A 13927-nucleotide genomic window follows, 5' to 3' on the forward strand; every position below is an offset into this window, starting at 1 on the left:
TCTAAGGATGAGTAGTGTGCAAATCAAGGCCTGTATTTTATGAAGAATTTCTATGTTCTTCCATAAATTGGAAGACATAACATCGCCGGAAATCAGGAGGAATACAGAAAGCGACAGAATCGTTAATCAACATGGGGAAGAATATTTTTATGCTGAGTTTTTTTTTTTTATTGTAAGATTTATTAAGAACCGATCAGGCTCGAACTCAGAATTTTTCGTTTACAAAGTCTGATATTAGTCTGCACGACCATGATGATTTTCTAAAACGTGATGCGAAATGAATCTCGCTACTTGAGATAAAGATTTTATTCATTAAAATTATTAAAAATGTTTAAATGTAAAAATGTAAAAATTGTTTAAAAATCAAATTTATCTGTTCTTTTTACTTTATCGTAATTGTTTACTGTATTGCGCATAATTGGGAAAGGAATACGATTATGTTTTTAGTATAGTATATTTTTAGAGCACTATATATATATTTACATATATACAATAGAGTGTATGATAAAATATATAATAATCGATTAATCGGTTCTCGTTAGCTCTATTGTTTCTAAATTTATCTAAAGATACGTTAAAATTTTAAATGTATAATCTATGAAGATAAGGCTTGTTCCTTGCTAAAATGACAATGTACTCTTTTTTGTCGTTTTTCTTTGATTTTATTATAATTTCTTAAATTTTTTTAACTGTGCGTCGATATAGCGAGATGTAAAAAAAATGTGAACTAGACTTGTTCTGAATGTGAAAAGAACAAATATCTTATATCTATTTGATCATTTCTGATAGAATCAAAATACTTTCTTATTAGGTGAGAAAATTACGTTTTAAGTGGTTTATACCGCATAAGAGAAATTTACTACGAAAATTGAAGGATCAGTTCACTTCAGACGTATTTCGTACGTTAGTATTAATTACTTTCACATTACTTATTTATCTATAAATTGTAAGTTGGAAAACTTGTTCTTGAACCGCGGATCTTGATCCGCTCGATATATCTACTTGTTATTCGAGAAGTAGGTGAATTAAAAAGAATTGATAAAAATTCATCCTTGTCGAAGTTCTGATCTCTATAATAAGAAATTGACTCTATGTGGCAAATGCTTTCTGTTCCTTTTCGCTTTTATCTATTTTTATTCTGGCGCACAGCCATTTCGTTTATATAAGAGGAGACTATAATGCCTAAAGTTATATTGTATAAAGTCATTTTTCTTTTATTTCGTGTTTAATACATATGAATATAGCGCGGTTAAACAGTCACTGTATTCACGATAAAAAGATGTAAAAGTCTAAAGAGTGCTAAAGTCTTAAGATTCTAATTTTAAGGACAAAATATTTGCTATCGCCGAAGATGAGTCTTTCTCGATTCCTTTTAACTCGCCTATTTTCCCACGATCGATTTTACTTTAGTTAAGTATGTCTGTCTTAACTTTAGCGAATCTTGTGGCTCGAACAAGCGTCTTTAAAGTTCGTCGCGTTAAACGGCACGAAATAATCGTCGTGCAGCTGCCTGACAATGTTCTCTATCGGGCAGAGCTTGACGCCTTTCTTGCCCATCGGTTCCCCGTCGTCGCTGACGTAGGTGTTTGCGTTCCTGCAGAACGGGATTCTCGGCGTGAGATCCCGACCGTTGGCGACGATGCGGAAGTAGAAGTCGCTGGCGAGGCGATTGTCGTTTCGCGAGTTGATCTTGTAGACCTCGATGACGAGCCTCGAGGCGTAGTGAGTCGCCACGTCCGAGACGATGCCGAGCGCGGTAGCGAGGTACTCCAGGGTCTTGTCGTGGCCGGAATAGAGGACGATCTTGGGCCTGGCCTCGGAGATGATGCGCAGCATGAAGGTGACGATGCCGCGCAACATCCCGTAAGCCTTCAGCAGCCCGTACTTATTGCGGCTGCTGCTCTTGGCGACCTGCTTCGACTCCCAGTCCGTGTAGGCGAACAGCCCGGTAACGTGGTCGCTCTTCACGCACGTGCGCTGCGTGTCGAGGTCCGCACACGGCAGCGAGGCGCCGTGACACACGTACGTTAACAGAGCGTCCCTTAGCGTATTCGGATCGCACGTTTGGGCTTGATCCGGGAGCTCAAACACGGCGCTTGCCGCCTGCTTGATCAGTTCCCCGACGGCCGGATGGGATTTTAGATGGTTGGAGGTCTCCTGGGGAAAATAGGAGTAACGTGTCTGCAGAGGCTCGTCCGATCCTTGAACGTTATTATCGCCGAACGTTCCCCTCACAGAGCTTACCACGAATATTTCATTAAGTTTGAAACCAAGTTATTCTTTTTTTATGACATCTATACCCGAGGGAAACGTAAACTGAAGTCTCGATAAAAAAAAAAGGATAAAGTAGGATTAAATAGACTTTAAGAATTTGTTAAAAGCTTTCGTCTCGATTTTGATTGTGCTTGATTGAAGTTAAGTTTCATGCGGAAATCCTGAATGTAATTTTGAATTTTTCTTTATAGTTAATTTTCGAATTGAAAATTCTGAACTTTTTCATGAGATCTTAAAAGAAAGAAGATTAATTATGAATTGAAATGTTGGAACGAATCGTGACTTTTCTCTTGAAATTTTAATACAGATTTTAATACGTTTTCATTTAAGTTTACGTAGTAAATTAAATATGTGATATGTCTCCACATGTCATGCACAGCGCACAGCGGGCAAACGTTATAAGGCAAGATTATTGTCATGAAAAAAAATATTATCGCGTGCAAGTATTTTATTCAGATAACGCGTTGAGAAATCGACGTTTGCCAGCCTAGAATGACCTAGATAATTGTATTGGATTTCCTGAGTAAGTAAGGAGAAGAGCGATGTTGATGCAGATTTAAACATGTTTCTGAGAAAATTGGAATGAGACCTTAAGTCATTAAAACTTCCTCGGAAGATGGAAATAGTGCAAATGTAAATTTATCGGATCTTCTTTAAAAAGATGATAAAGTGACGATAAAGTTTAAAATGCAAGCTCATTCCATATCTAAAAAAAAAAAAAAAAGTGAGACGACACTGCGCAAGAGATTCGACGACACAGGTTCAAATTACCTGGCATAAAAAAATAACCCGAATAAAAAAAGCGACTTTTCAGCGATTTTCTTAAACGAGCATATCAATGTGTGTCAACATGTGCGCAATGTGTATGCCTGTAAGGCGACGAAGATAATTAATAACGCTCGGATTTTGATAGGAAACGATCGCCAATATGATTTTATCTCGTCGCCTCGCGCATCAAATATGTACACGAGGTCCATCCACGAAGGCAACGGTTTGCAAAGCGGGTTCGTTCTGTAGGTAGTATTTACCTTCAAGTGCTGCTTGAGGAACTTCTCGGCGGCGGGACAGGCGCACTCGTTGCTGCAGAACGCGTAGCTCTGGCTCTCCTGCAGGCTGATCCTCGCCAGACTTTGGAAGCTGTCGTTCTCGAAAAGCGCATACAGCAGCGCGACCGCGCTCTGCACAGTCCTGCGGTACGAGGTGCTGTAGACGATGACGTCCTTGCCGAAGGAGGTGCCATTGCCGAGATTGAGCCTGTGGTAGTAGGCGTTCCTCAGCGCGACCCCGGTCTTCAGCAGCTGCAGAATGCCGAGGGTGGTCAGCTGGCCGATCCTGCAGTCGCGCGCGTTCGCCGGCAATATCGGGAGGCCGTGGAACGGGCCCAGGAACTGGGCCCAAGCGGCCCTCGAGTAGCTCGACGCGTTCTGCACGAAGCTCACGTAATTCTCGTAGATCGTCTCCAGGTCGGTCGCGCTACCGAGCTCGCCGCCGCAATTGATGCTGCTGATGTTCCTTATGTGCGTCAAAGGACCCCGGTCGCCGTGACGGACGAAGATCAGGATGCCGCTCAGCGTCAAGTTGCCATCGAGCTTTCCTATGATAAAAAAAAAATCAGTATTTAAAAAAAAAAAAAATCGGTAATCAGTAAAAATTCGGTAATCAGCACTTAAAAAAAAAAAAAAAATTTATTTGTATTATATATGTATGATTGCGTGTATAATAATACACAATTTTACTTTTAGGTGTTTTTGCGCGTAAAAGATAAAAGTGATTTAAAGTGGTTTTTAATTCCGAACGGAATCAAATCAAATGGAATATTGATTTTGTGTCCACTTACTATTTATTGCGACTGAATTTTGACGATCGGCCTCTTTAATATTCAGATACTGTTCATTTGATTGTGATTAATGAGAATTATTGATTAATAATATTAAAGTATCGGTGATGGTGAACTGGAATACATTTCGGTGTCGTTTTATAGAAAATGAGGAGGAAAAAAAATCGTATGGAGTACCTTCGGTATCCGCAGTTATCTCGTGCGGCAAATTGCAGAAGCGAAAGATCTTCTTTGTCTTCGCGTCCGATTTTAAGTTCCTCGGGAATTCTCGCAGCGACAAATCATTGTTTGGAATTCTCGTTTGCACCGAGGTTTTCTCATCTACGCCGATGTACTTGTACATACCTGCACGATGAAGAAAAACCGTTTGTAATCGACGCTTTTAAATCGCGAGCGAGATCTTATGTCAGATTATATTATCAGATGCCAGTTAAAAAAAAAAAAAAAAAAAAACCGTTATTTTCTTCTAGCATTTTCATTTAGTTGCGTGAATACGGTGTGTGTGTGTATGTGTTGCGTGATTCTTTTTTCTTCCTAATGTATTTTGATTTAAGCTATTAGCGTACTAATATTAAAATAATTAAACTTGCAACAAATTTGTGTCAATTCTCAATTCATACTTTGACAAAAAAATCAAATGTCAAACAGGAAAGATCTTTGTCGAATAGATTATATTGAATCTGTTTTTTTTCCTGACGATCGATTTGACATACATGCATGTTAAATCGACCAACGACTATGATTGGACACTTCCCTTACTTTATGACAAAAAGAAAGCAAAATAGCCGTCGCCTTGATGGCACCTGATAACGTATACAGCTATATTATCCGTTATTGAAAAACTAAAGCGTTCTATTATTACAGTTCTATTATTAAAGTCGAAGACGTGATAATACGAAGCGGAGAAGCGTTCAAGTAGCTACGTGACAGATCTTATCCTATATTTAAAAATAAGAATCCGGTAATGGTGCCAATGGGTTGCAAAATTCAGGCATCTCGGAAGGAAGGAGGAATCAGAAGGACAATTGCAAAACAATTTTTTTCTTCCCTGCATTCTCTCCGAAATCCCGATTAATCTCGACGCGAGTTCAATTTCTTTTTGCGACGTAAGACGCGGTGAAGTGTCGCGTTTGTGTCGCGAATCGAATGGATGCACGAATCATCCTCTAACGCGGCGTTTCTCTCGAGATCGAGAGAACGCGATTTGAAATTACGCCGATTTCTCGATCTCTAAATCGCGGGACCACGTTGGTTGCGTTTACCAGCGACCAGCAGGAAGATCCACACGCTCAGAATCACGTAGCAGTAGAACGCCCTGTGCTGGTAGGAGAGCCGGACCATTTCCGCGAGCATCCCTTGACGGTTTCGGGTCCCGGGGGACCGATTCGCGGGTCAGCGAGCGGTAACGACGTCCCGACGTCGCGAGGACGACGGCGTGGAGCGGCGCGAGGACGAGGACGTGACTTGATTTTCGTCCCGCACGAAGGGGCCGGCCGTGGCTGCATCTTCAGACACCCTTCGACCACACTTTCCGCATATTTGTCGACGGTCCTGCGGCGGACTGCGCCCGACCGAACTATCGACGACGACGATAACGAGAACGATGAAGTTGACAAGGATGACGACGACAATGACGATGACGACGACGACGACGACGACGACGACGACGAGAGGAAATCGTCCGACCTCCCTGCGGCGCGTAAGCCCGAGATGGAACTGCCGGTCCTGACATGGCGATAACAGGGGTAGATTTGCGGCGGTTGTGTTTCAGGCGCAGGCGCTACCACTCCGATTACCCTCCGCCCTGAGAAGCCCACCGGAGTTCTCCACGACGGGCTGGTCGGTCTACAGGGTGGCTCACCCGCGACGTTTATCGACCTTTCCTTATCCGGCGCGGTTATCGAATGCGGGGGTCCCGGTCACACGATTAAAGCCGGTCGGTTATGCACTCGCCGTCGAGAATGGGAGAGCTCTCGCCGCGAGTCGCGAACGCGAAATATTAAAAATAGGTCCGCGAACATAATAATGAACTTTCTCTAACAATTACTGTAGTGCCCGAGGCGTCGGGATGACTGACAGATTTATCATCCACATGGCCGACTTCTACGTTAAGCGCGATCTAAATAATATCTCTTACACGGATATCTCTTGTAAATTTATAATATGTGAAAAAAATGTTTCTTTTTTCTCTTAGGCATGCTATTTTATGCTAATTACCGCATACATACGATAATTTCGTATAGAAATATTTTTTGTAACTGTGCTCTGTACAATTTTTTTCTGCTTTTTCATTTATTTTGGTACAAAATAAATATTTTCAGGTTGCTGAATGATACAAATCGGAGATTAAAAACGTCACAGTGCACAAAAGAAGAAAATAAATGGAAATAAAATAGCTTTAGTGGGCCAAAAATGTTTATTTTTTTTATTCAGCATGTGGAAATTATTGCTTAATCATATGGGAATTTTGTGTAAAAATATTTTTGATAATCATACTTTGTAAAACATTTTTTTTTCTTTTTTGCTCATCTTAATAAATACTTTTGAATATTTTAGAATAAATATTTTTGGGACACCAAATCGAGGATTAAAACATCATTACAATATACAAAAGAAGAAATAAAATAAATCATGGAAATAAAACGGCTTTGTGCGAAAAAATGTTTATTTTTTTTCGTGTATGGAAATTACTGCATAATCATTTATTCAATTACGAAAGACACGATAAAAATGAGACATGTTTTGATTTTTATTTAATCTTCCTCAGTCATCAATACAAGATGAGAGAAGTCAAATTAAAGAAAACAATTACATTACAATATTAAGCGCATGTTGGTCGAATTATAATAGCATGAGTTAAAAGATTATAAATTAGACATTTTTATAATAAATATGATGCCTTTTTATAATAAATAAATTGTAAAATAAATGTAATAGTGACAAATATAATACGAACGTGTCAAAAACGATTTTCTCATAGTTATATTGGTAGGTATATGTAGGTCCAAAATTGTTTTTCACGTTTATAATTAAAATTGTAGAGATCGAAACTATTCTTCGGTCAGAAACGAAAATATTGATAAAAGATAAAAGTCAAAATGTTATCAAAAAAACTATAATCAAAAATAAAATAAAGCCCAATTAGTAAAAACTGATATAAATGAAATAATATAATCGTATTAATATTCGTGTATGAAGATAACTGTTGTGAGAGAGCCCTTTGTTGAACGAAATCTTGTCGATGATTGATGAAATTTATAATTAATTATAATTAATAACAATAATCATCCTATCCTTTATTTTTTCTCAAGTTTTTATAAAAATATTTTTATATTATGTTTTGTAAAATCTTTCTCTTTTTTTATTTATTTTATTTATACAGAATAAGTATTTTTAGTCGAATGATTAAAACTGAAAATTAAAGTATCATCACGATACACAAAAGAACAATAAAAGAATAAAACAAAACAAATTATGAAAATAAAACAGTTTTAATATAAAACAATTTCTATGAAATTCATAAGCTGCCCGTAGCGAAAGCTTGTCGAAGTTCTGTTATTTCGTTGGAGGGATTATCCCGCATTAATTTCAACGACATATAATCCTGCCTGTTTCCTTTGCGTGGACGCGAATGGAGCGGCCGCGAGCGAAAATCATCGCGTATCAAGCGTTACAATCAGATTAAGCCGGTTAATTCCAACTACCTCGGTTTTCGAAATTAACCGGTTTAGGGTATATCCGGTTACGCGCTCGCCCTTCATTACAATTAAACGCAGAATTCCCCGCGATCCGGCCGCACGGTACCGACGGTGATTGCTTTACCGGTCTCGAAGCGATTTCGAATCCGCCAATATTTGCGGCGTGCGGCCCAGAATGGACGGGAGGGAGTAAACGCGAGCGTGAAAAAGCAAAGGGGGCCGACGGCGGGCCCCGGGGGTCGAGCCCGAGGAAAGCGGATGCCGCGCGATGTAATTGGTCGGCATAGCCGCGCTCTCTCGGCCCGGCCTCGTAAATATATTCCGTTTAAGACTGATGGCTAGATTGTCCCGCAGTTGACTCGGTTAGTCTCGGGGTTCTCATATCAGGGCGACGTTGATGCGGCGCGGCGCAATCGCGCCCGGCCGTCTGCTACTGACGTACCGCGCCGGGCACGCAGCTGTTATTGGTAATTGAACGCCCCCGCGGCATTGCGAACTTAAACGGTCCCCAGACGAGCGATATTCTTTCTTAATAAGGAATCCCTCCTCCCCCTCCCCCTCCCCCTCCCAAGAAAGCGATACGCCTCTTGGCTAGAGCAAAGAGGTATGAGTAGGACAAGCGCGCGCGTTCGGTGAACCGATTAAGAAACATTGAGTCAATTTCTTTGCTAATCAAGAGAATTATATTTTTTATTACGTAATGGCAAACAGAGAAAACTATTACGAACAGCGGAGTGCTATTATATACGAAAAGAATGGTTTTGCTGAAGTATTTAAAAATTTGGTCGCATGCAGATTTGTGGATAATTTCGTTGGACGAAATTGATTGCGGAATGGTCAAATTTGTTGCTAAAATATCAAAAGTATTTTCAACATTATGTTTAATCCTACATAATTGTTTTGATGGCTTAACTTATTTTCAGATCTGTATATAACTAAATTTTTATATGTTTCAGTAAAACCCTTGTTCTCGCTTTTGTTTTACAAGTCAGAAAAGTATTATTTGAAGTATTAATCATACGAGTATTATCTGAAGTATTAATCATGTGAAAAAATGTAAAATGATGGCATTTATCAGTGTAATTTATCTCGTTTCAATTTATAATTATATCACACTAAGAAAGTTGTACAACATACAATAGCATTTTTTTTTAACAATGCAACTATATTTTCCTTTGAACAACTATAAGAATAAATTGTTACAGCTAAATTAAATATGATAACAAACTAATATGATAATCATAACTTAAAAAATATTTTTAAGTATTTACACGAGAATTAAGTGAATTATGCCTGAAGAATTAAACAAAACTGTAATCATATTACAATTTAGTCACAATCAATTTATGATAGTTAACAATAGATTAAAATAAATTAAATTAATAAAAATACAAATCGCGCAAACAATGTATTCACAAATTTACGGAATAACCAAATTTATTACGTACAAAATTAATTACAGTAATCTCCCCACGAGATAAAGTATGCAATTTGCGAGGATCAGCGACACGACTATAAATATTACGTGCAATTCGACGCGTCAGTATTTAATCATCCACGTTAAAATCGCTCTGTAACTATCGCCGCCTTGGCATTGGGTAGCGACCGCCATTTCTCTTAGTTTAACTCTCTTGGCGTCGGTGAGAAAGAGAACATCCGGTAGTGATGTAACGTGCGTCATTGTGAAGAATAAATTTGTAGCAGGCCGCATCTGCCGGGCCGTTGTCTGACATTTCCAGACGCATCGCCGTCATCGTCGTCGCACGTCGCGCCGTCGTGTCGCTCGTAATTCGCCTCGAAATTCGTGAGCGGACTTCAGAAATCCCCCCTGCGATCTCATTACGCAATTGTTCCGCATCGGCGATCGCGGGATTGAAGTCTTTCTGCGGCCGGCAGCCTAGAAATGCATTGCTCCTCAAGGATCGCCGACCGCGCGCGATCGCTGTTTCAACGGCGAGAGATTCCACTTCGTTATCATCATTATCATCACCGCCTACCCGCGTGCTTGATCCCGCAGCCTCGGCAAGATCATTACCACCGTCACGAAATGTCATTGCGATAATGATAACGAGCATTCCCGTTACAAGGTACGCAGCGGTCAAGATCTTTGAATTCCTGATACATTGCGCCGAAGGATTTTTATCTTTCAACATGCTCCCACAACATGGTTATTAGATTCGATAAATTAAATCTGGCTGTAAAAAGTTATAATTAGAGCGGCGGATATTTCGCGATAATTATCGTGAATAATGTAGTCATTGGATATTATGAACCATAATGTTATATTAGATCGTAATACTAGAATGTGTATGTATATGCTGTAATATTGATTATGCTGTATTTCAATACACGAATTGTTTGCTCTTTAATATAAATTCGACGTTGAATAAAGAATTTTATTTAGAATAAGGAAAGATCAATTTCAAACTGATCAAGAAAGTTTTATAAGAAAATTTTATTTTCGTGTTCATGAACTTGGTTTTATGCTCTGTTTTTACAATACAATATATAATTTTTCAGTGCGTATTGCTTCTGGAAAAATTTAAAAAAAATTGATAGAAATTTATAAATTTTATTATATTAGAATCTGAACACTTAGCTAAAAATATTTTAAAATTTAAAGATTTTAAGAATTTTAAAGCATAATGAAATATGTTTCCGCTTAAAAAAAAATTTTTTTTAATTTAACATTTGTGTAATAATATGTTCTAAAATGTAAAAATGTGTGTGTGTATGTGTGTGTGTGTGTGTGTGTGTGTGTGTCTTCATTAAAAATTGAGATTGCTTTATTTTTCTTTTAGAAAGCTAGAGAGAAAAATTGTGTAATGTATAAATTCATATTTCTTTCTAAAGAGTGTGGATTAATTTAAGTTTTTAGCATACAGCTTGTGATGAAACTACCTATTTAAAGATTCTGTCTGAAATGACTGGAGCCCAAATAATATTTTAAACCCACAATCTTGACTGCAATCGACGGACACATGCTCTTACTGAAATTAGTGAAATTCAAATGGACGAATGACGAAAGCGAATGCGTCTGGAGAAACTAGATTAGATCGTACAAAGTGCCAAATTATACCTCTCAAGGGTGCAGCTGTGAAAGTGTCGACATTCTACGCACCTTGTGGTATATTATTTAAGTCATCTCATGATTAACTCATTTTTCGAACATAATGTCGTTTACGCAACAATTATTTCGTTTAGTCTACTTATCTCCAGTAAATTATAATAATAATTCTAATCCCCTTCTAAAAAGGACATGTTATCAAAATCTCGAATAAATGAATACATAAATGAAGCCTCTTTTTCGCAATGTGTTGATCGGTTCTTTCACTTATTTCACGAGTAGAAATATGTTAGTAGTCTCTGTATCGTAGAAATGTATTTTAATAGTGTTAGATATTGAGGGAATTATCAGTGTAATAATAATAATGTACTAATATTAATTGCAAGTATTTAAGTGTAATTTTAACATTTCTACACCAACAAAAGTTTTCTTTTCCTTGGGTATATTAAAAAATTGTTTCAGATAAATTTTGCAAAATATTATTATTAACAAAGATAAATATAAATATAAATATAATAATAAATAATATATATGCTTGATATAAATCTATGAATAAATAAGAAATTACAAAAAATAAGAATATAAATAATGCGCACAAAGCACACATTCAGTAGTGTTAGTCCAGAGTAAATTAGACATATTTTGTAATTTTATAATAATTTTGTAATAATAATTGATTTAAAATAATTTTATATGTCTGCTCGGAAAACATATGTCTTTATTTTCGCACGTGTAATTGCAATAAAAATAATATATAATATTTTAAATCCACACACACACACACACACACACACACACGCGCGCGCGCGCGCACGCGCGCACACACACACACACACACACACAGATGTATAATATTTTTAATAATACACTTAATCTATCTTAATTTATCTTATCTAGAAGATTTCATTCTTCTCATTCTTCTAAAAAATATTTTGTCCATAATAGGCTTAGGGATTCGTCCTATCTATGTGTTTGATTTTCTATGTAGTAAAACCTGATTTCCCAAGAATCTATTGGATTCAGGTAGGCGGACCGAAGCTCCCCAGCTTTAAAACGATCATGGTGCATTGTTATCCAAGAACTCGATTTTTTTCATGTCACTAGCATATATCTTATAGTAATGTTATAAAGGGAGGTTTTTCATAATCTTTATCTTTTTGTGAAGCTAAATCGCCAGCTTCGGTTCAAGAAATATTTATAGTAGCTAGTGAGACATTGAGTGTACAACATATTATCTTTTGCTCTATTTACAACATTTTTTACAAATAATATGATTACCAGATTCTATGCAAATAAAAATATCTTATTTATTCTTTAATATTCATCGATAATCTCGAAGAAACGATTTTATTTAATACCATAAATTAAAATCTCCAAAACAATCTCAGCTTAACAGACGAAAAGTATTGAATTGAACAGATATAAATAGATGTTTAAATCAACATTTTTACCTCTCTATTTTGCAATATTTAATAAACTTTGATTGCACTTCCGACAATATATCGACTGCCTGAAGTTAATGAAAACTGTAAATAAGCACAATTTGCCGAATAAATTACATTATAATCTGCAATAACGCTAAATAAATCTTCGAAGAATTTCCCCGACGTATTGGATATCCGCAAATATCGTTATCGCTGAACGATCGTGAGTCGATCAACCGCGAAAACGTGACGCAAAAGGAAACGCAGGTCGCGGAGTGCAGTTAATGTGCTGCGGTGGCTGGTTCGTTCGAGATTTTTATCGCTCCTGTCGTAATCTACAGCAGGGTTGGAAGGTCAGCTTAAGTGTCTTGACATTCCTTGAAGAGATAATACATGGCTTATCAATTTTCCTTTGTCCGGTCTTAATGCACATAATAGCAGTATAACTTTCGTAGTCGTCGTCGTGCGTATACGATCGGTCTGGACCAGTTCCACTCGCTTTCACGCCACAACGAAAAATAAAACTGCGTATCGTGCGAGGTATCTCAAAATGTTTTGGACGCTCAAACCTTTTTTAATACGCTATTAAAAAAAAAAAAAAGAAATACTGACAACGATAAGGGATACAACGATAAGCGGTCGGACAACTGCGACGTTGTTTAACATTGCGGAATGATTGATTACAGCGTGTCAACAATATCCGCATAAAAACACACGTTGATAACGAAGAGGAAGAGGGGAAAGAGGGAAACTTTGAATGAAGTTTAATGATTTTACTTGCGGTTGATTGCCGAGATATTTAATGTTATTAAAGTTAATTAAAGTTCAAGACGTCGCGAATGACGGTTTCTCATCGAAATTTCCGCGGGAAGAAACCGCCTTCAATATTCATCGAGGAGTCTCTGCTAAAGTAAAATTTCTTGGATGTGTTTATGATGTTCCTCTGAACACGCGCAAGAAGAACACGTGCAATCCACTATCAAGGCAATCCACTTTTAAGAAGGAGAAAAGAAAATATAAATATTTATCACGCATTTATTATTTTTGTTCTATAAACCGGAATGCCATGACATATTAATCACATTATTTAGTGAAAATAATAAGAAAGTGTGTGTGTGTGTGTGTGTGTGTGTGTGTGTGTGTATCTTTTTATAATAAATTTCCTTCTTTCTCTTTCTCTCAAGATATCTCACGCGTGATTCTTCGTCCTTGATTCGCATATTAAAATTGCGAGATTCGTCTCTCGGTCTCTATCTCAGAATGGTGTAGAATGCTGAAGAGACTATCGCGAACATCGCGATTTCGCGACCGGAATGCCGTTCCCCCTCAAGATATCGGGCAACACGCCTTAGCTTTTTTTTTTTTTATTCGCCGGCACGCAATGCGAACAAAGAGCCCGAATTGATTGCGATCTTATTACGTAAATCAATGAAAGCGGACGCGGTAACGTTTTGACGCGCCGCCTTTATGACGACGGTTTCACGAAACGACGAGGCCGTTTATGTGGATGCGCGCGATCCGGCAAGGAAGTGTCAAACTAGATAAGCGCGCGGCCATTCATTACTTCCGTCTACCGCACGGATGCACTACGCTCCATGCGTTTGAGTCGCACATCGCCGAGAGAAGA

At 37.9% G+C, this 13927-nt stretch overlaps 2 protein-coding genes across 2 annotated transcripts in view; one reads left to right on the top strand and one right to left on the bottom strand.

Moving 5' to 3' along the window:
* Positions 1 to 157: 157 nt before the first annotated feature.
* LOC105427943 (2-phosphoxylose phosphatase 1) lies at positions 158 to 5836 on the bottom strand. The gene is made up of 4 exons (XM_011639941.3): positions 5374 to 5836; positions 4289 to 4456; positions 3303 to 3868; positions 158 to 2157 (listed from the first exon to the last, which is right to left on the bottom strand). Exons 1-4 carry the CDS (start codon positions 5462 to 5464, stop codon positions 1432 to 1434), a joined length of 1551 nt encoding a protein of 516 aa, XP_011638243.2. The 5' UTR covers positions 5465 to 5836; the 3' UTR covers positions 158 to 1431.
* A 3334-nt stretch (positions 5837 to 9170) lies between these two features.
* The window catches only part of Ptr (patched domain-containing protein), a 35054-nt gene continuing 30297 nt past the window's right edge, over positions 9171 to 13927 (top strand). The window contains exon 1 of the mRNA XM_089082799.1: positions 9171 to 9896. The gene's annotated coding sequence lies outside the window, so the exon portion shown is untranslated. The remainder of the gene's footprint in view (positions 9897 to 13927) is intronic.

Source organism: Pogonomyrmex barbatus, unplaced genomic scaffold, assembly GCF_055798465.1.
Source record: "Pogonomyrmex barbatus isolate J1 unplaced genomic scaffold, ASM5579846v1 scaffold6, whole genome shotgun sequence".
Lineage (NCBI taxonomy): Eukaryota > Metazoa > Arthropoda > Insecta > Hymenoptera > Formicidae > Pogonomyrmex > Pogonomyrmex barbatus.

What these genes read in the sequence shown, in the direction of transcription:
- LOC105427943 (XM_011639941.3), bottom strand. Translation starts at nt 5,464, where the DNA reads ATGCTCGCGGAAATGGTCCGGCTCTCCTACCAGCACAGGGCGTTCTAC. An exon ending in GATCTTCCTGCTGGTCGCTG is followed by an intron (nt 4,457 to 5,373) that starts GTAAACGCAACC and finishes TTCATCGTGCAG; the next exon opens with GTATGTACAAGTACATCGGC. An exon ending in TCCTCAAGCAGCACTTGAAG is followed by an intron (nt 2,158 to 3,302) that starts GTAAATACTACC and finishes TATTTTCCCCAG; the next exon opens with GAGACCTCCAACCATCTAAA.